The 24,163-nt window shown below is 41.6% G+C and overlaps 1 protein-coding gene across 7 annotated transcripts in view; it reads right to left on the reverse strand.

Annotated features, from left to right (window-relative positions):
- Window positions 1–16,535: 16,535 nt before the first annotated feature.
- LOC130678808 (neuroligin-4, X-linked) overlaps window positions 16,536–24,163 on the reverse strand; it is a 236,620-nt gene continuing 228,992 nt past the window's right edge. For all 7 annotated transcript variants that reach the window (XM_057495205.1, XM_057495204.1, XM_057495202.1 and 4 more), the window contains one exon: window positions 16,536–17,521. In XM_057495205.1, coding sequence (XP_057351188.1) covers window positions 16,672–17,521 — 850 coding nt within the window. In that variant the 3' untranslated portion in view covers window positions 16,536–16,671. The remainder of the gene's footprint in view (window positions 17,522–24,163) is intronic.

A 24,163-nucleotide genomic window follows, 5' to 3' on the forward strand; every position in this document is an offset into this window, starting at 1 on the left:
TTCCATTTTATATATATGGAAATAATCCACATGGAAAGAAACAACACACTTCAGTTTTCTGTGCACATATCTCAGCTCACCGACTGCTTGTATCACTATCACCCTCCTCCACGTTGCTGTGGAACAGGTGAGATCGCATATGCCTCCTTATCCCAGGGTAGAACATCCTCTTTACTCTATGCTTTCTCAGACACACACCCTTAAATATACAAATTTTAAAACGTTGGCACTTAAGCAGAGTGCAACTAACCATACATGGCCAAGATGCAATTATGTTCATATTCATTAAGCAGGTCACTGGGATATTTATATGGCTATCGCTGACATGAAATGTACATGAATTAAAAGAGTGAATAATCACTCTAATAAAATTGACTAGAACAATATGCTAAAGAACAATTGTGACAGAAGCATTTTAGAGAAGTGGTCACTCTAATTTTATTTTTAACTTGAGTTGTCCCAGCATCAGGGTATCTCATTATATTCTGATAACAGACTCATTCTTTACTAGGGGGCTTTCACACTGAGAAGAACACACAATGTTTCCTTTAAGTGTACACAGGTTTCACTTCTGATTTTCTGACAATTATTTGTAAATGTTTTTCTATATTACTGTATGCTGTCATTTCTTCATTCTTAGTCACTGCTAAAAATTTGGTTTTAATGGTATTAATAGCAGATTTTCTACTGTGTTAAATATTTTGAAGCAATCACAAAGATTGTTATCAGCAGAGGGCAAAGGGCAGGATTCATCCATTAACTGTATTTCCTGAAAAGAGTCTGGGATTTGGCAAGGAACAGGGAGGAACTGTAATCCTTGAACAGTTTTTAGGAGGGTGTGGTTAACATTCTTTGGATTTTGAATTCTCCCTAAGTTACTGGGGACCCATCATTTTCTTAAGTCCTCTGATTATCTTTTGACTTGTGGAGATAACTATGCATAGTGGGTGCCAGGCTATGCAACTGGCATCAACTGGTGGCAAACTTCATCTCTGGTCAGGGCTGAACCTCACCCTAATAGTATCAAGCTGGAGGGTCCGTGGGGGGGAAGTTGCCTGTGGAAGACCTGTCTAAGATAGGCCCTGATGATCCCCAAATCCTGGCAGTCACATCTTTGCATGATTCTGACCTATTAAGTGTTGTCTGTCCCAGTAATTTCCTTCCACCCAATGAAATGGGGCAGAAATGACAGATGTCCCTTTAATGATCAGTTCCTAAAAGTTTCTGACTTCTGTCTTGGTAGCCTTTTCCCAGCACCTTCTCAACTCATAGTTTTTGGAGAAATAAGCACACATGTTCAAGAGGTCCACACGGCAGGGAATTTAGGGTAAGGGCAGCCTCCGGCCAACTGTGTGTGAGTGTCTGTGCTCCCCCCACCCCCCAGCTGCCTGCCACAAATACACACATCGAAGCCATCATTCCCAAGGTGATGGTATTGCAGATGGACCCTATGGAAGAAAATTAGGTTTTGATGAGGTTGGGGCCAGCAAGGTGATTGTTTACCCTTTTATGAGGAATGGGTAAAGCTAGCCGTCTTTTTCTCTCTCTCTCATTGCATGCACACAAAAAGGTCATGTTAAGCACACGGGGAGATGGTGCCCCTCTGCATATCATGATGAGAGAACAAAGAATGAAACCCTGTCCCACTTCCACCTTGATCCTGGACTTCCCAGTCCCCAGAACTCTGAAAGTAAATTAAATGCCTATTGTTCTACGGTATTTTGTTGCAGCAGCCTGGGTAGGCAGTAACACCAACTGAGACCCACGACCCGACAGCTCAGGAGGAAGTGAATTCTGCCAACAGCTTGATTGAGCTTGGCAAGGGATCATTCCGCAGTTCCAACTTCTGGATGAGTCCTCAGGAATGGCCGCCACCTCAACGGCAGTCTTGCAAGAGACCTTGAGACAGATGGCCCAGCGAAGCCACACCTGGACCCCCCAGTCACAGAAAGCGAGACGTAAGTGTGCTGTGCTAAGCCACACATTCATTGCGATTCATGATGAAGCAATGGATTCCAAGATTCAACCCACAGTGATGAAAGGGAGAAGGCGGAACCGTGGGTTCAGCAGGGGGAATGAGTTGTGTGGCACATGTTTTGGAAAAATGAAGTCTAGTGCGTTATTATCCAAGGCAGTGAATCAGAACAAGGAAATGGGTTACAAGGAGCAGAAGCACGTCCTACGATTCGCTCAAACGTCAGAGTTGCTTCCATGTTCTATCTTATTTGGCTCACTGTCCGCATAGTAGGCAGAAGTTGACCTCTGAGTTTAATGATCTTGTTTGCAAATACCTGTTAACATTCTGGTAGTCACCTAGTTCTTGAAGGAATTCTCTTAAATCTCTGGTTCTATTGCTCTTGCCAAAAGTTAGGGAATAAATGAGGATAATTTCGATGTTGGAACTGCGTCCATACCACTGGGTGTGGAAGCTGGGTCGCGCATAGGAAGAAGCCAATGGAAGGTGGATTGGCCTGGAAAGAGCTTTCTACAGTGCCCATCAATAGTTCACCATCTTCATCTGATAAAATTACTGTGAATTACACCTCTCCAATCAACAAGAGGAATCATTCATTCGTGAAGCACTGAATAAAGTCTGGAACAAACTTATGCAAGCAGTGATTTTTGTTCCTTTAATCAAACTTGCTCCAGTAGGTGCAAGCACTAAATAAAACATTAAACATCTGTCTCCATTCCTTTCATGTTCTAAGTCTCTGGTTCATTAAGGGAATAATAAGTTCAAAGCAACTAAGGACATGAGAATCATACAGAACTGAATTATGACAAGTAGGTTTCACTGGGTTTCGCAGTTAACTAGCGAAGGAGACACTGTTTTCATTTATATTTCAGTGGGGTCTATGGGTGAGACCACAGATGTCATCACTGGTATTTAGCAGGAGGATTAAAAGACACGTTAACGAGGTGGAAGAAAGTGGCTTCTTGAAGCTTTTTCAAAAGGCAGAGTGAGGAAGATTGGTCTTAAATTTCAGCACAAATGAGTAAAGCTAGGTTTCATTATTTAAAAAACTGGCATATTGAAGTCTGGCTAAGTTGTGGGAATCTTCCCATGGCAGAAACAATGGTAGCTGCATCCATAAAAAAATGGGACACACCACTGTTGTTACTCATTAAACAAAAATAGATGTTGGTTGAGGGTTAATTTTTCCAACACACAGTCTGGATTATAGAATGTAAACCTAATAAAGCAGAAGGAAAAGCCAGTTTATGTCACCAAGAGTTAACCCAAGAGAAACCCCTCAATAGGTGAAGTCTTAACTGGCCACTACCTTCCTTATTTCAATGCATGTGATCAAAAGGTGATAAGAAGTTAGAAAATATTTGGAGAAATTAATCCATAAGAGAATATTTTTTCCCCCAGTAATTTTGCTACTTAAAAGAGGGTCAGTAAGAGGAGGCAGTTTCTCAGAAAAGGTTGACTTAATGAGACAGTATCAGACATCTGTGCCTTGACTATCAGAACAGTGGTTTATTTGATGCGATGTCCTAGTAGCAAAGCTTGTGGTCAAAAACAGTTTCCAAAGAGTTACTTAGTTAAAGGAATCAGCCCATAGCCATAGAGTAGGATAAAATCATGTCATAATATAGTATTTTCTTGCAAGGATGTGTTATTCTATGGTGCAACCACAGATTACATGTTGGCATCTCTCAAAAACAAAGATGCATCAAAACATGACATTTATGAATAACTCTGCTTTCTCAATATATCCATGACTGGAAAGACATGCCAGTGTACATCTTTCAAAGAAAAAACATTTGATTTAAGAATGAATATAGTTGTCAGGATGGCAGAGGGATATGCAGTTGTATTTTACAAACATCTTGCAGTGTCCACATTTAATCAGCCTACCCATTGTGCTTTCTTCCATCTGCTCAAATTTGCTAGTTCTCCCCGCAAAGAAACTTTACAAGTGTATTCCCTGAATCATGTAGAAATAGAAAATCTGAACAGACCAATTCGTAGTAAGGAAATTAAATCAGTAATAACAAATCTTTCAGCAAACAAAAAAGCTCAAGACCAGATCGCTTCACTGGTGAATTCTATCAAACATTTTAAGAATTAATGCTAATCCTCACAGTTCTACAAAAAAAAGAAGAAGAGGGAACACTTCCAGACTCATTTTAGGGGAGCTCACCCTGCTGTCCTCCACATGTCTTTACCTCGACTCCACCTCAGCTGTGCAGTAAAGGTATTTTGATGGAGGTGGTGGTAATGGCTGTGTGGGGCTGTTTTCTTTTGATTATTCTTCTGCGAGGCTATTTTTTAGGCATTATACTTGAAAGTGAAATTCTATCCATTTCTTATTTCTCAGGAGTTCCTCGAATATCTGTTCTCTGATGACACATTTTCTGATAAAGATAAATATATAAATACTGAACTAGTTATCTAGCTAGACAGATAGATAACAGGTAGCCTAGACCTATCTAGCCTAGATAGATAACAGGTAGATAGATCAATAGATTGATCAATAGACAGATAAATAATGACAGCTCAATAAGTAAAGATGATTGGTAGATAGCTACATAGATGACAGATGATTGATAGAGGTGATTGATGGATATAGAGATCTCCTCCGTCTGCACATACTACATGAAAGCTGTGTCTTCAGAAACGGCCATAGGTGCCTGTATCTTTGGCATGACCATCCAGTCCCAGATTTCCGATGCCATACACCACTGACACTTGCCAGTTTTACCTCTTCTCCAAGCTCTGGTGCCAAGCCCTTGATGTAAGCCCTCGATATCTCCCAGAATCTCCTCTTTTTCATGTCTAGACAGACATATGAGTTTCTTCCCTGGACTCCTTCCTAATGACAAAAATACCACTGAGTTTTTTCCCATGAGTAGATGATTGGCTTCTTTTCTACCACACTCATTCATGGGCAAGGCCGTGAGCTCCCATGCCCACAGCATGTATGGAAGCCACCCCTCTCTCTCTTCTTCTGTACCAGTTCATGCAAACCAGCTCCTCTCCCGCCGACCCCACATCCTCGGCTTTGGACTGACCTCTCAGTCTGTGTTGCTCTCCCCACTCAGGCCTGACCTCTGCTTAGCTTCGCCGAGCCACGCTGATGCTTGGCTCATGTCAGGGTTCTGCTCCAACCAGCCGTTTCTCAGGGCATTTATAAGAACCTATCAGTGTCCCACCAGGAACTACAAGGTCATAGACTCGGTTACTGCTCACACTTACAATGTCACCTTTTAACCTACCCATTCCAGTCTTTGAACATTGTTCTGGTCTTACAAATGCTCTGGCCTGAAAAAGCTCCCCTTCTGTCCAGACATTTCCTCCCCACTGCCCCCAAAAGATGGGCTCCTTCCATGGATTTCTTTCCACCCCCAATCCTGTGCAACTCGGAACACCTCAGTTTGAAACTACGGTTCTTTTTTCTTCTTTCCCAATGTTTACCTTCTCAAATGGTCGGCTCTTCTTCTGTTTGAAATGGAGCGTGTCCTAGAAGCCAGCAGGAAATCATTCACATAAATCACTAAGTAAATATCCTTTGAATAGACCAATTTGAAGAAAGCCTTCCGTAAAAATCATTTGTCACTCAGGACGTTGGCCTCCTCGGCTGTAAAAATAAGGTCTCCTAAAGGGCTGCCAGGGTCAATACAGTCTAACACGGTACGGGATTATTATAGTGGTACCATGCAATAAACTTCATCGTAAAATAGAATTCCAAATGAAGTTTCCAGTGGAAAATGCAGTAGGAGGTAGGAATTAGAGTTTTTACGGACGGATCATTATCTTCCATCGTCTATCTCAAGGGACGGTCTTACATCCCGTTAGTCACTTCTTTAAAAAGCTGTGTTGAGAAGGATAGATTTGTGTATATTCCTCTTCCCACCATTTTGAAAGACCTGTCTTATCCTAGAACCGATTTTACAAGGACTAAATGGACTACGTCTCCAAATTCTTTTAAAAGAACTTTAAAGCAGAGGACATTTCTCCAGTTTGACCTGCTGCAAACACCTAATGTAACGGCTTGCAGATTTTTAGAAAACATTTTCAAAGGATATACCACGAATCGAAGGATATTAACAAAGTGCATGTACTCTCATCAAAGGCTCTCCTTGGCTGCTAATGACACGTAAAATCCAGATCGGGGTAGTGTTTCTATTGTCCCTGGGAGAGTGAATGGGGAAAGTGCTCCCTGAGCTGCGTGGGATTCTAGAAAAATGGGGAGGCTGCCTCTTTAAAATGAGTCTGACTGTCATGTGCTGCTAAAGGTGATGAGGGGGACCTTTGCTGGTGATGGCATGCAGGATGGTGCAGACCGTCATACAGTTTCGGAGGGACTGATGGGTTGGCCCATGATCTTCTGGGTTGTGTTTCCTCCATCAACGCACTGTGTTGACCTTCTGCATGTCAAGCTCTCTTGGGTTCTGCTGACACAGAGCAGACAGCTCCACCTACTGGGCCATTCGCAGGGCATCACGGAATCCATTGCCTTCTCTTGGGTTTTTTCTGTACAAATATGTGTTTTTCGGGTTATAATAGGAATACACGTGCAGCAGAAAAATAGAGAGCCCTACATATATTGTATATAATTTATATGAGATTACGTACATGATGATCCTAAAACCGTGTGAGGGAGGGAATGAACGATGGGAGTACTTTATCCAAGGTGCAGACAGCTAGTAAGGATGGGAGACGGAGACGGAGATACACATACATGTGCTATATGTTTACCATGTAGAGTGCGAGTTTAACACACACTGCAGACACGCACTTAGACCACTACCATCAACTCAATATGGATTTAAAATACTAACCACGTGTGCCAAGAATCCTTTTCTCTAATTAGTATAGGTTTAAATTACTTTGAAATGAAGGACACAGACTGTACTCACGTAGAAAGCATCTAAACAGTCCAAGAAAAGTGGAGATTTGTGTTCAAATAGTGTGTGTGGCAAATCTGAAAAAATAGCAATTGTGTTTCAGAAGAAAAGCTTGTATGCAGGACTCTTTCTGCCACCAACAATTACTTCTGAGTGTGTATGTATAGGCCACATATATGTGCTTGCATATGTAATCATAGTGCATATAATATGCCATATATGTCAGTATGTATAGTATATACACTACTATATACATGTATGTACTGTATAACTGTGTATTATATGTAATATATCATATGCATTATAAAATGCATTGATAGTTATATTTATTAGTTACATCTGATATACAATTATTTATAATACATTTAATATATTACAAATTTATATATTTATATATTGCATGTATTATGTATATATTGAACATATGTATAATAGTATTTATATACTATATTCTAAACATACTGACACTAATGTAGTATATATGCTGTATATGTAATATTATATATTATGTAATATATGGCAATATTATATATATATTTAATAGCCAGCATAATACCATAAGATAGATATATACTTAGTACTATATGTGAATATATATTAGGACTTCCTACTGATCTGGAAACTCAAGGAAAATTTTCCAGTAAATTGTGTTCCATAAAAATCTTGATTTGGGCAATTTTTCAAGATTTTTATGGAACAGCAAACACATGGTATTTTGTTTTGTTTTTGTTCTTAAAAATCTACGAGGTGTTTGTTCAGATCACACACTGCATTACTTTCTCTCGGACACACTTCTTCTCAGAGCGCTCTTGACACATGCCCATCCCACTAAATTAGCAGCACCCTCCAATCCGATTCGTCTGGCTGGGGGAAAATGCCTTGCCAGTCCGGGCTGGACTTGGTATTGCAAAGAATGATGGCAGAAGCTACCGTGTTCCCCTGCCATTTTGCCACACCACCGGTCATACGGAGCCACCCTAAACATTTGGGATCAAACAGAATTAGTTCACGACAGCCTTACAAGTATATCTCAAAGGAAACTCATTTTTCAGGGGATTTCGGTGTTACAGTTCCAAAGAAAATAAAGAGATGCTATTTCCAAGGCCGTGTGTCGCAGGGTGAAGAATGAATGCAGGCTTGGGTTTTGCAAAGGAAGGACATTCAGGGAGAAAAGCCCTATAAGATGTTCAAAGACAGGAGTGCTAAGTTCATGTAAGGGACAAAATACCACCGTTCTGCCCTCATTTCTAATTTCCTCTCTTTGCACTTTCTCGGAGTTCAGGATATTGTTAACAAACTGCTTCCCCACCCTGCCACAGGGATATATAATCTAAGGGCAAACGGGGAGTGATGGAATCTAAGAACATCTAACAGAGCACAGGAGTCCTGAGAATTTGTGTTTATAACAGCTGTGGTTTTTGGTGTTGTGCAAGGGAACAGACCCATGGGGCACTGTTTCCTCCACCCGGCACAGCAAACTCCAGTGGGGGGCGCTCCTGGGGAGAGCAGGCTCCCTCTCTGCCCCGACTCTCCTCATCCTCCCTGGGTTAATCGTTTTCTCCCAAATCATGTCACATCACCTTTGCCATCATCGTACTAGTGCAGCGGTCCTAACCTAATGCTGCTACATCTCTGGTCCCACCCACATGCTCCTTTCCTGTCTTTATGCCGAGGGGCTACACTGGAAGAGCATGATCATCATTATTATTACCTTTTACCATTACTATTTTTTTTCACGGAGGCATGAGTTTTTCTTTCAGAGCAGCCTGCAGGCTACACTGATGGAGAAAAGGCATTAACTTTAAAAAGTTATTAAAGCTACGAAAGCAAACCACACATGCACACCACACACACACACATTGCATAATCTGCCTCTCTATTAAGAAAGGAAATAAGAAGTAACTTCAAATATGCATGAAATTGAACTGGTGCTCCAAATTACATTGCATTCAAGATAATTGCTACAACCAGTATGAACGTGGTAAGGGTCCCCGCTCCCCTTGAGGAATAAAGGTAGTGTGGACCATGCATGGTTTGTTTTGTTAAAGGGATTTCTGGAGTATTTGCTGATTTAATTGCATGGGTGGGCTAATATAATGAACGTTATATTTCTGTTGCTTATGCATAGAAATACTGCATTATGTGCATCCAGTCTTTCTGTCAATGTGAAGTGGGAGATAAACCGGGTTATGATAAACGAGAGAATTAAATACAAGGCGCTTGATGGCTTCTTGGTATAGAAATTGGGACAAGAATCCATACGTTGTAGGAGGCTTGGCTGCAAAGTGCATACTCTTCTTTCCATTATTTTCCCCAGAAATCCAAGAGTTCAAAGCTCATATGAAGAGAAAAGTACATGTGAGATTTCATGGTTATGGTGCACCACTGAAGGTCCCACTTCCTCTGAGTTAGTTCACCAAACACCTTCAAAGATAGCATGATTTTGAAGTTGTGGGTTATTTCTGCAAAATCAGAGAAGTCAAAATCATCCACTTTTCTCATTAGCCTAAGACTGGAATAACATTTGCAGGGGATCATTTACATAATGGTCAGCTGCTAGGTTTTATTTTTTATAAGGGGAATATCAGTATGTTTTTCTAGGACACACATACCATGCAAAGCTCACATACTTTTGCATATTCTTTGCAGACATGATGTGAACTGTTATTATCCTGGTCATCCCGATAAATAATTTGAAATACAAAACTTTAGCTCTCCATGTTACAAAAGATCTTATATATGCCCCTGAATGCACAGAGACACATCTTAAAATGTTAGTTTGTGCCTTTGTTCTGGTAAGGCGTAGGATACATTTAAGTATGAATGAAAAGCAGTTGGGAAGAATAAGGCTAAAACTTGTTATGCGATGACTAGTTTTAAGGTCTGTAATAAAGGTGTAGCTGAAGGGTGTCAGGGGTGAGCAGCTGTCTTGCTCATTTCTTTTTCTATTAGGACTATGCCAGCTCCTAGAAATTTGAGTTTCAGATGTAGGGGAGAGGCAGCATGGAGAACAACATCTATCTATCTATATATATGATAGAATTAAAGGTGGAATTATTCCTAACTCCAAAATGATAATATTAAACAGAAGGAGATTTTTTTTTTCCCCAGAACCTAGGATCTTGCCTCAGTCCGAGTCCAGATGGTTCTCCAAAGGCATGGAGGACAGGAGGAGCTCCTGAACCAACCTTGTGGGATGGGCTGATGAGGTAATAAAGGTCTTCAATGCTGCACACGTCTGGGGAAACGGGGTTCTGTCATGTGGACAGCTCCGTATCTTAGGGCCCACAGGATTTTGATAACAGCATGCATTTCACAAAGCATTGCATTGAGGCCACACTCTTTAGGGAGCCCGCCCGCAGATTTCTTTGGCTATGAGCAGCTTTCTCTGCCTTCAGACCATTCAAATAATGCTCCTTTCAAAACCTGGGTTTGCAATCCATTTGGTAAGCTTTTTGCAGCTGCCCGTGTCTCCTTCTTTCCTGTAAATTATATACAATGCTTCCTTGCATGCTTCTATCGCTGTTATAACCTGTTAACTCACTGTGCCAAGTTTCAGTTCCACATCCACCCATTCCAGTCAGATGGAGGCAGAGACAGCATTTCAAAGTGTTATTTCAGCAAAAATGAGATCCCAATGTTTACCGACACGAGAGAAACCGAAAACAGGTAAAGCAAGTACATTAAAAATAAATAAACGTACACTGCGAATTTCTGCATTCACTCTGAGCCTGTTTGGGGTGTCCCAGGATGGGTGGGTGGGTGCATGCATGAAAAGCATTTAACATTTTCAAGCTATCAGTTTTCTTAAGGTATAGAGAAGATGGTAGGTTTTTTCTTTTTTCCTGTAGATTTTCCAAAATTCCTACAGGAGATGTATGCCTCTCTAGTTACCAGGTACACTAGAAAATAGTTGATAAGCACCCAAGTGTGGAACAGATCTTACCACTGAAGCATCGTAATGCTTCTAATGTTTGAAATTAGGCACGAGTCGATTTCCTCACCTTTAGGGGACATTTTATTAAGAGTGTACATAGAAGGGCCAGAAATGTAAATCCCCATGGCCTTCCTACAATAATGGGAACACTCAGGGCTCTGTACTGATGACCTGGGAGAAGAGGTGAGAAGAATCGTCCTTTCAAGGATCCTTCTAGGCAAGACCCTCTGGGTATTTTTCTCAATCCCCAGAAGCTCCCAGTCAGTCCTGTTAGGAGCTCATGACCTCAAGAGCTAGTGGGCTGCCTTCCCCTTCAGTCAGTCACTCCTGTTCCTTCCAGGCAGGATTTTCTCTTTGCTGGTCAAATGTGGAAAAGCCAGCTACTCCCCCTCACTTACCCTAAAATCCACTCCTGGAGAAAATGCAATGATTTGTAGGTTTTCTAAGTACTTATCCTGATAGTCACTTTATACAGTCATCAAAGACCTTTCCCTATATACCTGTTTCTTTAAATATAATAAAGAGAATCTGCAGAAAAAGTGTTGTGTTGACGTTCTTAGCAGAGCCTAGATTTTATTTTATTTTTTTTCTAATCGGGTGGCCCAGAAGAGGTGAGGTGATGAGTACATTTTGAGGGAATTCTGAATAAAAACAGCCTTGTCAGGTGACTGCTGATGATTAGTCTGACCAGGAAAGGCGAAGCATGTGGGGCCTGCCCCATATAAACATGACTCAAGGGAACAGGACATGAAGGATGTCCACAACCATGGTGGGAGAAGACAAGACACGAGGGTGGTCTCCAAGCACTAAGAATGCCCCTGTTCAGCCCACGGTTTCTTCACGAATGACAATTCCAGCCATGTTCTGCTCCTCTTCCTTCCTGGCTGCAAGTGACTGCCACCCAGTTATCTTGAGAGCTACCAATCTTGTTCCTGGCCACAAGGAACACGTTCTTGCCTTTAGCTCTCCTAAGCCACCGAGTATAAGCCCAAATCCTTGTCTTCAGCATCCGAACTCCTCGTCCAGACAGCCTACTATCCTGCATCTGCCCTGCCTCTCCTGGCAGCAAGGTACCGAACTCCACTTTGATTACAGAAGCGCTGGTTTTGGGTCGTGTCTGATCACTGTATGCTATTTATTTTGGAACGCGCAGCTATGAGGCCGTCTTGCTCAACTGTCTCCCTGTCCCCACAGCCCTGAAAGAAGGATAGGCATTAATTTCTCAAACAGGTTGCTCTAGCCACCTTCTTCACTGAGCTCTCTGCTGGAAGGATCCTCTGACTCAAAGCATCCCTGCAGCCACTTCTGCAGGGAACCGTCTCAAATCTTGCTCCCCCAAAATAGCTGGGGATGGTCAGGAACCAGCAAGATCCGTGTCACTTTGAGGGCTTGTTGGAAAGTCAGAGAGTCCAGGCGGTGCAACCGCTGTGAATCAGAGTGGGCACTGTAGCCGGTGCCCAGCAGGTTTCTGGAAATGGTTTATGTTTGAGAAGTACTATTAAATATCACAAAGATGCTCACACTGCTTTCATGCCATCATGCCCTGTCTCCTGATTGAGTTTAGGGCTCTGTGCAAACTCTGTCTGGTGATGTGGGCGTTTTATCAGCTTGCTATCACCCTCAGGGTACACCCTTCCAATGGCACCTGCTACGGTAGAGCCGCAAGAAGGCCAGGGTCTCCCAAATGTCCTCTGTGGTCTCACACAAAGGCCTGGAGTTCTGCCTCCCTGAGCACCCACCACTGCTGATCCACAGCACGGACCCCCAGGTATGTGGAGACACACATTTGGGTAGCTCCCTACAGAAGCTCCCCCCATACAAAGTTAAGGGATTGTGTCTGGGCTCCTGTGGGGTCATCACCAACACCTACTGCCACCGCTCACCCTGTGCTTCCTGGCCTTCTATTCTGAGCTGCAGCAAGGAAAGAGTGCTCCCTTCATTGTTAACACCGGCTGCGTGGGGTCTGGGGTGATGGAGGCACTCAAGAAAGGTTTGCTGAATGAATAAAAAAAAATGAGTGAGTGAATGAATAAATGCGTACATTTTTACTATTCCTCACAGTATTCAAAATGGCCAAGAATGCATAAAACAGTTAAAAAAAAAAGGGACTGTCTACCTAAAATAGCGTAAAGAATCTATGTTAAATCCTTGGAAATGGCATTTTAATTAAATATATATATTAGAATATATATAATGTGTCTACTAACACACTATTACATAATCAATGAGAATTATGTCAATTTATGTTCTATATATAACACATGTAGCATATACATACATGTAATGCTTAAAAATATGTATATGAACAAAAATGTATTATGTATTATATAATATATACAGCATAAGATATAATGTATACTATCTTATATACAGATGCATGTATATAGTTGTTTCATCTATTATAAATAGTAAAATTAATATATTGGCGGGTTTTGGGCTCTGAAGCTCCCTATCGCCCTTTGACTCTTAAGTTCTGCTGCCCGGCAGCGTCACATTTTCTGATTCTCAACTGTTTTCGTTTTAAGCACGAACTAGTGCAAGCGTCTGCCCCTCAGCGCTGTCACGCGCGGTGAACGGGGTGAGGGAGGAACGCACACATCGGCTCTCGTTCGTCTGAGAGCAACTTCCTGCCTCTTGAGTTTTATGCACTAGCATTTCTTGCTGTTGTCACCTGAAGATTTACTCAAGGCTCTCCGAAAGCTTTAGGGCATTGTTATGTCAAATACAACGCAAACCGCAGCAACAGGAGATGCGCAGAGGTAACAGTCACAAATCCAAGGGTTGCAACTCAGAAAACACCTCCTCCTCTTGTTACCATGTAGGACTTCCCTCTGCAACATGAGGCGGGTACCACGTCCCCACAACACTGCGCCGCCCGGAAAAAGAACACCATCCATTGCCAGTTAACCATTCCCACCGATAACTTACTAGCTTTTAAAACGAGAAAGACATTTGAAGGACGAAAGTAAATAAAACAGGCCATCTACAAAAAAAAAAAGAATGGACGCATAATTATTTGCACAAAGCATTAGAAAATACTGTGATATTTTATTATTAAAAATGCTGCTGAAAAGTTTATACATATGTGTCCAGCCATATATATCTTCTATCATTACTTAAGGCAAAATCAAAAACAAAATTGCAAAATTATAATCCAAGAAACCATTAAACCCTGCGTGCCTCTGAAGGTGAAGAATAAAAGCCTAGGAAAGTGTTTTTTTTTTGTTTTTTTTTTTTTTTACTTATTTTTTTTCTCCTTTTTCTTTTTTATAGTTAGCAAGTATATTTATTTCTCATAGAACTCTATGAAGACTCTATAACTTCTTTCCATGTAGAAATAGGGTATCACTTAAGGGGTATTCAATTGCTTTTGATCATAATCCTCTGTAAAAGCTAAAGTTATTCACTTAACAAGAACTCTTTTTGTTTCCTTTAGCCAAATGTTACAAGCCTGATACATGACTGTGCATATTGCTAGCAGAAGACAGCTGGAAATACTAAACAAATACCAGAAATCACGTGACGAACATACGGGGCCGACACTGATGCCGAGCATCACTTCCTTTGTGTAGTTTGGTGGAGAGCCTACTTGCCGTAGCCCAGCTGGGGTAATACATAGCTTGCAGAAATGGCCTGATGGTAGCTTTAGAAAATGATGAATCGGGGACAACTATCTTATCCGTGACACCTCTAGCTGCAGGAAAGGGGCGTTTGCTTCCCCAGGTGCAAAGGAGGGGTTATGATTATGTCACATGTGTATATACAGAGAATCACTCTTAAATTTAAACCAAGAAAAAAAACAACAACAGGATTTCTTGTGCGCCTCCCACACACTCCAAGATCTGTCTTTTCCTAGAGGGCATTCTCAAATACTTTGAGACCCATTACTACCCTTTTTAGATCAGGGGTTCCTTTTTCCAAAGGTTGTGCAAAGAGGCGAGAATGTGGGCCTCTCTTTGCAGAGAATACTCGACTTAGCAATGATTTTTCAGACTGAGTTTTTAGAAGAAAACACCATCAAGCCCAGAGACACGACCTTCAAATGTCTCTGGCTCCTACCTCCTGGGGTCGCAACAACTTTGAAAAGACAAAATGTACAGTAACCAAGGTTATTATTTTTTTCCTTCCACTGTGAAACTCTTAAAAATGTTCTTTAAGGAAAAGTAAAAGGATGATGACACAGGGATAAGGTATCAGAGGGACAAATCTTTGCTCCCCAGGTTGGCCAATTTACAAACAGGTGAGTAATTTCCATGTGTCATCTTGACAGTGAAGCCATCCTAACTTCCCGGAAAACCCATGAAAAGCACTTTAAATGTTTGGTCCTTTTTTACTTTTGTGTGTGTGTGTGTGTGTGTGTGTGTGTGTGTGTGTTTCTCTCTGCAATATTCATCAGCTGGGGACTGATACACGAGTCCACAGAAAGTATTATTTTCCGACAAGCATATGGTTTTTCCCATACATGATATAAAGAATAAAAAACCCTGCTCACTGATACATCAGGGACTGACTGCTTCAACAGAAAAAGGAATGACACATGCCCTCCTTCAACCTGATTAGCTAAGCTGAGCAGGTACTTTAGCAGCCAAACCCTCTTGCAGCTGCTGGGGAACACAGAGCCGTATTTACTCGGCAGGGCACGGCCCCACCAAAGGCAAGCTTTCTTTCTTTTTTGGCAGGACCCAGGGGTGGGAAGCAACTCTTCCTAAACATATTCAAGGAACCAGAGCTACAGAACGAGATCTGTATTTTGTTTTTCCTGCTGTCGCTCTGCGTGTGTGCGCCTCTAATTCAACAACCTTTCAATAGGCTCCACGTCGTCGGGTGGGGGGGGGAATCCGTCTTTGTGCCGCGACTTCATAAAGGCAAACACACAAAAAATAAAAGTTTTCTAACACAACGGTCTCCTAAGAACGCTGTCGCATGCGGTTGTGCAACCCAGGAAGGGAAAAGGTCGGTCACATGGACGGTCTGAGTCCTCTGTGTGACACCGCATCCTCCTAGAAATGAAATGCGTCAGAAAACCCCATGTCTTACTTTACCACAAGTAATTAAGAAGAAAATCCTCCTTTGTCCTGGAGGAAACAGAGGTGATATGACTAATGTGTATATATATATATATATTTATATACATACAGACGATGGAAAGCACAATTTTGCTAAAAGCTCTTTCAAACTGAAAACACCAATAAAAGCTTGTTTTTGTTTTTGTTTTTCTCTGTGTGTTTTGTGTGTGTGTGTGTGTTTAAACTCACAGCTATATACATTTTCTTTTTTATTTTTACAAAGTTTCTTAAATATAGTTCAGGCTGGCAAACATCTCTTTGCAGAGAACTATATGTATGTTACTGCATAGTCAGATCTTTTAATAATAAAATTCTACTTTTCCTTCTCTCTGGAGTACAGATTCATATGCTGGGTAAAAGCCCATACACTCTTTCTTCACTTAAGTAGAGCCATCGGATGTATGGCACAGAAAGACTTTTTTTTTTTCAATTGTAATTAAAAAAAAAAAAATTCAGGTGTCCCTGGTTGAATTCCCAAAGCGTTGGCTTCTAATGTTAGGTCCTCGAAATGACAATGTCTTAGTCACACTAAATGTCCGCTGGAGTGGTGAAGATCTTAAAGCAGTATTATAACAGCAATGTATACTTTTTCACATTTCATAGGGTCAGAAGTCGATCCTGTAATACTGGGAAATGCCAATGGGGCAGGTCCACAGGAACACGAGAGCTGCCCTTTTGTTTTTTGTTTTTGTTTTTCTGTCCAAAGTCAGTGGGATGAAACACATTCCTTGTGTGGAGATGTCGTTTCTCTCTTACTTTCTCAGATGTGGTGGAGGGGGGGAGGAGAGGGGAGGGAAGGGAACCGCAAAGCTATACTCTAGTGGTTGAATGTCCGTGGGGTAAATTTGTACTGTTTTGTCCTCCACTGAAGGTATTGAACGTGTGCAAAGGCTGCATCCCCGTGAGTGTGTTTGGAATCATGGTGATGGTGTTTGGTGTCATAAGTGGGATGTCGTCCGGGGACCGGCGCAGCGTGAGGGTGTAGTCTGGAGGGCAGGTAAGTCTCAGCGTGTCGTGAGCCTGCAGGGACTCACACTCATGATCGTGCTCCAGCTGCTTCATCTGCAGGGACATGATCTCTTCGTTCTGGATGTGAGCGATGTCGTTGGTCGTGTTTCTCTGGGGACTGGGGCGCCTGTGGGTCTCGTGGCGCCTCTTGTCCTTCTTGTAGTAGAGCGCCGCAAAGGCCAAGATGTTCAGGAAGAGGAGAGATGCCCCCACAGCGATGGTGACACTCAGTTCGGTGGAGTAGTCCCGTTTGGTTTCGATGAGGACGGTGGTGTCCTCGGGCCCTGTTTTATGAGGGTCCTTGGAGTGTTTGGGACTGTTAGCGGGAGTGATTGCCGGACGTTTGGTCGTGGGCCAGATCTTGGCAGGAGACCGCCGGGTTCCATAGGGGAAGGAGGTCATGTCGGGAGGAGGGACCTTGGTGGTCGTTGAGACGTACTGGAATATCTCATTCAAGTTGTGCAAGTGGGGGACAAGTTCCAGCCAGAAAGCCACTTTGGTAGCTCGGTAGTGATCCCTCACCCTGGGTTTCAGGCCAATGTGCAGATACAGTTGGTCTTTGGGGTTATACTTGGACCAGGCCACTTCCTCAAAGCGGTTGGGTTTTGTATGAATGAACTTAGTATCCTGAGGAACAGGTTGGTTAGGATCACTGGAGATAGAAAGGAGAAAAAAAAAAGAGAAAGAGTTTCACATGCTTCCGCAGGGGACAAGGACATCTCATCATTAAATTAAACAGCAAATTACTATCAGTTTTCATCACACAGGGTTATCAAAGGGCGTCAAGTACCCGGGCAGCAACATTCTACTTGAATCCAAACAGGGCTACTACTGTTTGGTCTTTTCCTTAAAATCTCTTCTTACCTTTATTTTGAACGTTAATTCCTGATGGCGTTAGGACATTTTATAACATTTCCACTATTTTTTTCAATGCATCAAATCGTCTTCAACAATGAGAAAGGGAAAAAGAATGTGGGGAAATTTTCAGTATTTCATGTTAACTACTGTGGAGCCGCACTTCTCAACCAGGGGTGATTCGCTCACTCAGGAACATTTGGCGATATCTGGAGATACTGTTGGTTGTCATAAATGGAGGGTGGTGTGTGAGTGGGTACAAGCCAGGGGCATAGCTAAACATTCCTCAGGGTAAGGGAGAGAGCCTTCTGCAGCCAAGAAGTGTCTGGCGGCAATTGTCAGTAGTAGTGAGGTTGAGAAATCCTGATTTAGTGGCTCTTGTGCAAAAGGGGGCAGGGGTGGTGGTGGCTATCTCTTTCTTGCTCAAGAATGGCTTCTGAGGAAAATGAATATCACAGTTTTAAAAGTAAAGTAAAAACAGACTGTCTAATTGCACAACGTTAATAGAAGTATGCATCCTTTGCTCTCTATATAACTGAACGTCCTTTGAAGTCTGTGTCACACAAAGATCAAACAATATTGCATTAATTCTGTGAAGTTTGGAATGTTAGTGCTTTTAGGTATGGTGAAGTTAACCTGCTTAGGAGACCTGGTACACAATGCAAGAACTTGAAGGTTTCTGTAGATTTTAGTTGAGCTCGGCAATTACAAACCAAACCACTGTCTTCTTATTTACGTAAGTACACGGAGGCCGAAGGAGAATCGTCAACATTGAAGGATACTCTGTAAAATATGGCACTTCAAACATCTTTATAGCCAATTCTTTCAAGATAATGGACAACTCCCCAAAGATATTGTATTCTCATTTTTTTTTCCCTTGGGTTGGTAAAGCAAACTATGAAATGGATTCCATCTTAATGTTTATTTGTTTTGAAAGACGTGCCATCATGCACAGTAAGACACTACCTTGGGGAGAGCAGTGAATGTTCAGACACAATGTGCAGGCCAGAAGAACTGGGGCTGTCCAACGGCAGGTTCTGCTGTGCCACATGCTCTAACATCTACCTTCCAGATAGCAATGTATCGGCTGCATTTATGAAGCTGCCTGCAGCCACTGACTATTTGCTTCCGTAACAGAAAGCTGGGGACCACCCGGTCCTACTTGAACACCTCAAGTCTGCAGATCTCCATGCATCGTGCATGATGCAAACAATATACTTGACCAACAGGTACAAAACTGTTTCCATGCAGCTGTGAAATCTTGAGATAATCTTAAGCTTTTCTCGGCCTGAATGGACTCATCCACAGAATGGATTAGAATGTTGGAACTGGAAGTGATGATGGTTAAATAATTGCTACAAAGTGCCTGGCTCACAGTAAGCTCAGTAAATGTTATCCCCTTTTGCCGAAATGTAAAGCAGAATGTCTAAAAATTACTCAGAGAGAGAGAACTGTGTAGTGATATACTGTTTGCACCCACAGTATGTACAGTTTATTGTATACTATATAGCATAGCATATACTGTATATATTGTATATAGTGTATCATCTACACCGCAGTATATATATATATACTATAGATATATGTTGTATAAGATATACTGTATAACAATATACATGGTATACTATACACCATATATAGTATATGTTGTATAAAAGTATACTGTATTCATAGTATATACCACATACTACATACTGTATACTATATACATATATGATTATATATGTGGTATACAAAGAGAAATTTTACCCCTTAACCAAATATACACTAGCTGCCATGCTTTTATTTTAATCATAGGATGAAAAAAATGAGATATAAATGATAGGTCCTAATGTTATGTGATTTCTTATTTATGTGTTCATTTATAAACATGAACATATTTAAAAAGAATCTGCTTTCATTTCTTACTTGAAACATTTTTATGTTCTAGAAAAATGTTGGATTCAATACAGCACCTATGTTTCTTTTGAGTCAAATTCCCGTTAAATTTTTGAAAAATTCCTATTTAATTGGAATCTGCTAGGGAAACGGGTGTCATTGATTTTTATTGTTCTGAAAGCGAGGCCAGATGGGGAGATTCTTACTATTATTCCATTGATCTGATTTCACTGAATTGGGTCTATTAGTTGTGTAGACCTTTCATTTAGAAGAGGTCATCTGGGAAACAGAGTGTTCCGTTCCTGTTGGCTGTTAGGCTGTTTTTGATGGAATTCTGTGTGCATTTGAAAGGTAAAGAAACACATTTATTTAGTTCTCAAAGAATAGAGCAGAGGATTTTGAAAATCCAGATAAGTAAGCTTTTGGCTGATATGATCTATCTATTAAAGTTCTTGGAGATGCACAGTCAGGAGCCTTAAACCACGATAAACTCACAGAGCTTCTGAAAACCCATCGTTTTGCTTTGTCAAACACTCCAAAGACAGTAGGCTCACTCGGCGGAATATTAGGGCCTTGCGTTTTAGGCTCTCCTTCAGGATATGGTCTGTTCCAATTCCCATGAGCAAAATTGAAGACTGCAATGAGTAAAGATGGACAGAAACAGACGTATGTTCCTTTCCTAGTAAAAGCTTCAATGCATATCCCCATGCATGTTCCCCTACACCGAACACATACATTTTCACCTGCTGTGTATCATTTGAGGTCACGCTGGCAGCGGATATAATTAAAAGCATTCCTAAGGTCTTGTGGTTCATTTTCTTCAAGAGAGACAGATAATGTGATTTCTCTAAAAATACCAGTGAACTCTGTAATATGCTCCTGTCAATCATATATACAGTGGTCCCTACACGTAAAACAGTGTAGAGGCTATTTGCTACTAGGGCGTGAAAAGAAATCTAACTCAGGTCACCAAGAAAATGTGCTCAGTGACACACCACCTAAAAAACAGGTGGAGATACTCACTCAGCTTAAAACACTTCTTGGCAATAGAAGTCCCTTTTCCAACCAGTCTTATGCAGCAACTCTCTCTAAGCCATCATCCTAAAAGGCCTCTTTCCTTCTTTTGGAAAAGACTTTGCAAAGGCCAAACATAAATTAATCACAAGATACCAGCAAATCAAAACATGGCGATGGCATCTGAAACACGCACACAGCCATGTCCTGAGAACACAGTCGAAAATGGAAATTTCTGTCGGTTTCCTTGGCCACCACAGTCTTGTCTTTCCATCTCTGCATTCTAACAGCATTTGAGATGTTTGATACTTAACGTGTCATTTCATCACGTAAAACCTTGCTTGTTGTTATAGGTTTATGTTCCCTTTTATTTCACTTCTTCCCACAATGAACTCAGTTAAATTCACCAATTCCTGATCCCATGAGCACCTAACTCTTGGGCCAAGCAGGTTATTTCCCAGGAGATTTTAACAGGGGGGACAGATTTTAATTCTTATAATCCTTGGAATTTAGTTTTAATGTTTCCTTGACATGACTTTTCATTTAGCAACACTCTCCAGGTCAGCCTTATTTTTGCATAATTACATAAAGTGTTGGCCTCCACTGTCCTTTCTCAGTGTCATTTTGATTCAGTCTTTGAACCTGGATGTTGAAATAGCCTCCTGGCTCCAAAGGAATCCTCTGTCCTTCCTCCCTTTCGCCCTCTGTCTGTCTCCTCTTCCTTTCTTGTATAGTTCCCAGTGAACATTCCCACGATAATTTTTTTGTGCTCAAGAAAAAAATGAAAAAAGGTCGGCATATCAGATGTATGTAATTTAAACCTTGACGTAAAGGCAGAAGTGCTAGCTTTGGGACGTCCCTTACCACTGAAGCAGCCCCCGGGTTCATGCAGGGCTGGCGATGCCACCATCCTATTTACTATAAATTCCTAGTTAATAGCCTCCTCTCAAGCCCTTCTTGTCCACTGACAGATACTGACAAATACCTGAATTCCTAGACTCCACCCATCAGCCCAATCCTGGCACACAAAGTTCGCAGGGACTTCTTCTAAGGGTGATCTGAGTCATTACAATGACCTTGCTGAATGATTTAAGAAAGCTCACTGTGTCAACGTCCCTAAGCATCTTTTGCAGCGAGGCTCCCCAGAAAACTGCGCAAACAGAAAGAGCCCCAGATTTCTCAGATGGACGGGCAAGCTCTTCCGTCATGTAAACTCTGTCCTACGTCAGTGAGATGATGTCTACCTGCAGTTGCAGACTCAGCATAGATGAGAGAGTCTTCCAATCTCAAGTCCTTGGTCCTTGATGGTCTGTTCCAGCTATCTTAGCACCTTTTTGACAGCTAAGAGCATCTTAAACACACAGCACCCACAGCTACATGAATACATGTGATCGGCGATTAATCCCAGGCCACTTTATGTCTCCATGTCTGTACTGTGCAAACAGAGGCATGCACCACAGGCCTCACACAAAGTGATCTTAGGAAATAAGAGCTACGGCATTTGAAAACACTCCATAGCAGCACATTGCACTTTCAGTCCTGGCTCAGTCTTTGATAGGGTGCTGGAGAAAGTACCCAGTGGGTGCGTGCAGTCTGCCACCATCTCATGACATAGTTAATTTTCTTTCTCTCTCTCTCTGTTTTTTTAAACAAGAAACATCCTCCACAGAGCCTTTGACAGGCAAGAAGAGCTAATGAGAACTGAATGGCTTTATTAGGATTTCACCATTGTTATAATGGTTTAGGTAAACGATGATGAATGATACTAGCCTTCCACTTAAGAAAATCATACAACGTTTATTTTCAAAACACGTAAGGGAAAAAAAGTATGTGCTTTTAACAAAAGTAATGATGGTGTGTTCACGTATTATGTAAATAAGGGGGTGTCTGGATGCTGGTGGCGTGAATGGGGTGTGGCTATGGTTTGGGAAATTCCTGTGTCAGTCTTTGAACTTCCAAGAGAATGAGAAACTTTGCAAGGCCAGGCACAGTTCAAAGACACAGCTGGGCATGGATCTGCCTTTTAAAGCAGTTATGAGTTGAACTGTGTCCCCTCAAATTAAGATATGCTAAGCCCTACCCCAGATAGCTTAGAATGTGACCTGACTTGGAAAGAGGGTCGTGGCAGATGTAATTAGTTAAGATAAGATGAGGTCCTCTTGGAACATGATGGACTCATAAACCAGTATGATTGGTGCTCTTATAACAAGACAGCCATTGAGACAGACACACAGGGAGTCCACCATGGGATGCCAGAGACAGAGACTGACGACTGAGCCGCTAGCCACACTACTCCGAAATCACCAGAAGCTAAGAAGGAGTCTGGAAACATTCCCCTCCAGGCTTTAGTGGGACACTGGCCTGTGCAATCCCTTCATTTTGGACTCCTAGCATCCAGAACAGTGGCAGAATAAATTTCTGTTGTTTTAAGCCACACCGTCGTTGGTACAATGTTACAACAGCCCTAAGAAACTAATAAACAAGGGTAACTTAAAAATATTTGCTGACTTGACTTCAACCACCTTCTTGTCGAACAGAGAACCTCTCTGTGATAAGCAAGCATCTCCCTCAAACGTCTGTAGCTGTTCCTTTCCCTCACTGCCCCCATGTTAGACTTTCTTGGAATAAATCTGCAAAGTCTGACAGGGCAAAGGGGTATCTACCCGATGTTTATAGCTGTTCGCCACTCGGCACACATGCCATGCTGTTGCAAACCCCCAAACATACGGAAACCACTTTGCACCACATCCTGTTTGGAATCATACAGCATGACATCAGCTATGCCCCTAAGCAGTGAACCCTCAGTACCCCCAAATCCTTCCACAACAGCTGCACGGGGATGGTTCAGGCGCTGCTGGGCTTCTGCAAGCCTGGTAGCCGCCCTCCAACAGTCTGTGTTCCTTGGGAGGGGTTACTCATAATGTGGGGGGCTGGGAACATCCCCATTTTTAACTCGGTACAAGAAGCTCAAGGTTAATGATGGGAGCACACATAGGTAGAAGAGAATTATACGTCATTCATTTCCACAATAAAGCTATCAGCCAAAAGAAAATGGAAAGGTGCCATGACATCTACAGCTTTTTAAGATGTTTAGTGTTTTGTCTTATTGCAGAGAATCTGCGACATAGAATATGGGTGGATATCCTGTTGCCTGTGTGGTCCCTATACACTGTCCACTCCATGTAGCCCTTTGACCTTTCCTTTGAGATTATATATTCACACACACACACATATATAAGAAATATGTTTGTGAAAGAAATAGGTAGAAATAATATTTTTGTATAATTGAATAAACATATTTGTAAATATATGCATAATTTACATGTGTAAACATATGCATATGTTTATGTACATATATAGGTAAATATAGGTACATATTTACATACATAACTATGCATGTATGTGTATAAATCTATGTGTACACATGACTATATGAGCAAATTGTGTGTATATGCCTAAATCTCATAACTGGAGATATACTGTGCATATTACATGTGTACATATATAGTATACACATATAGCATATATTTGTACATATTATACACGC

Source organism: Manis pentadactyla, chromosome X (assembly GCF_030020395.1).
Source record: "Manis pentadactyla isolate mManPen7 chromosome X, mManPen7.hap1, whole genome shotgun sequence".
NCBI classification, from domain to species: Eukaryota; Metazoa; Chordata; class Mammalia; order Pholidota; family Manidae; genus Manis; species Manis pentadactyla.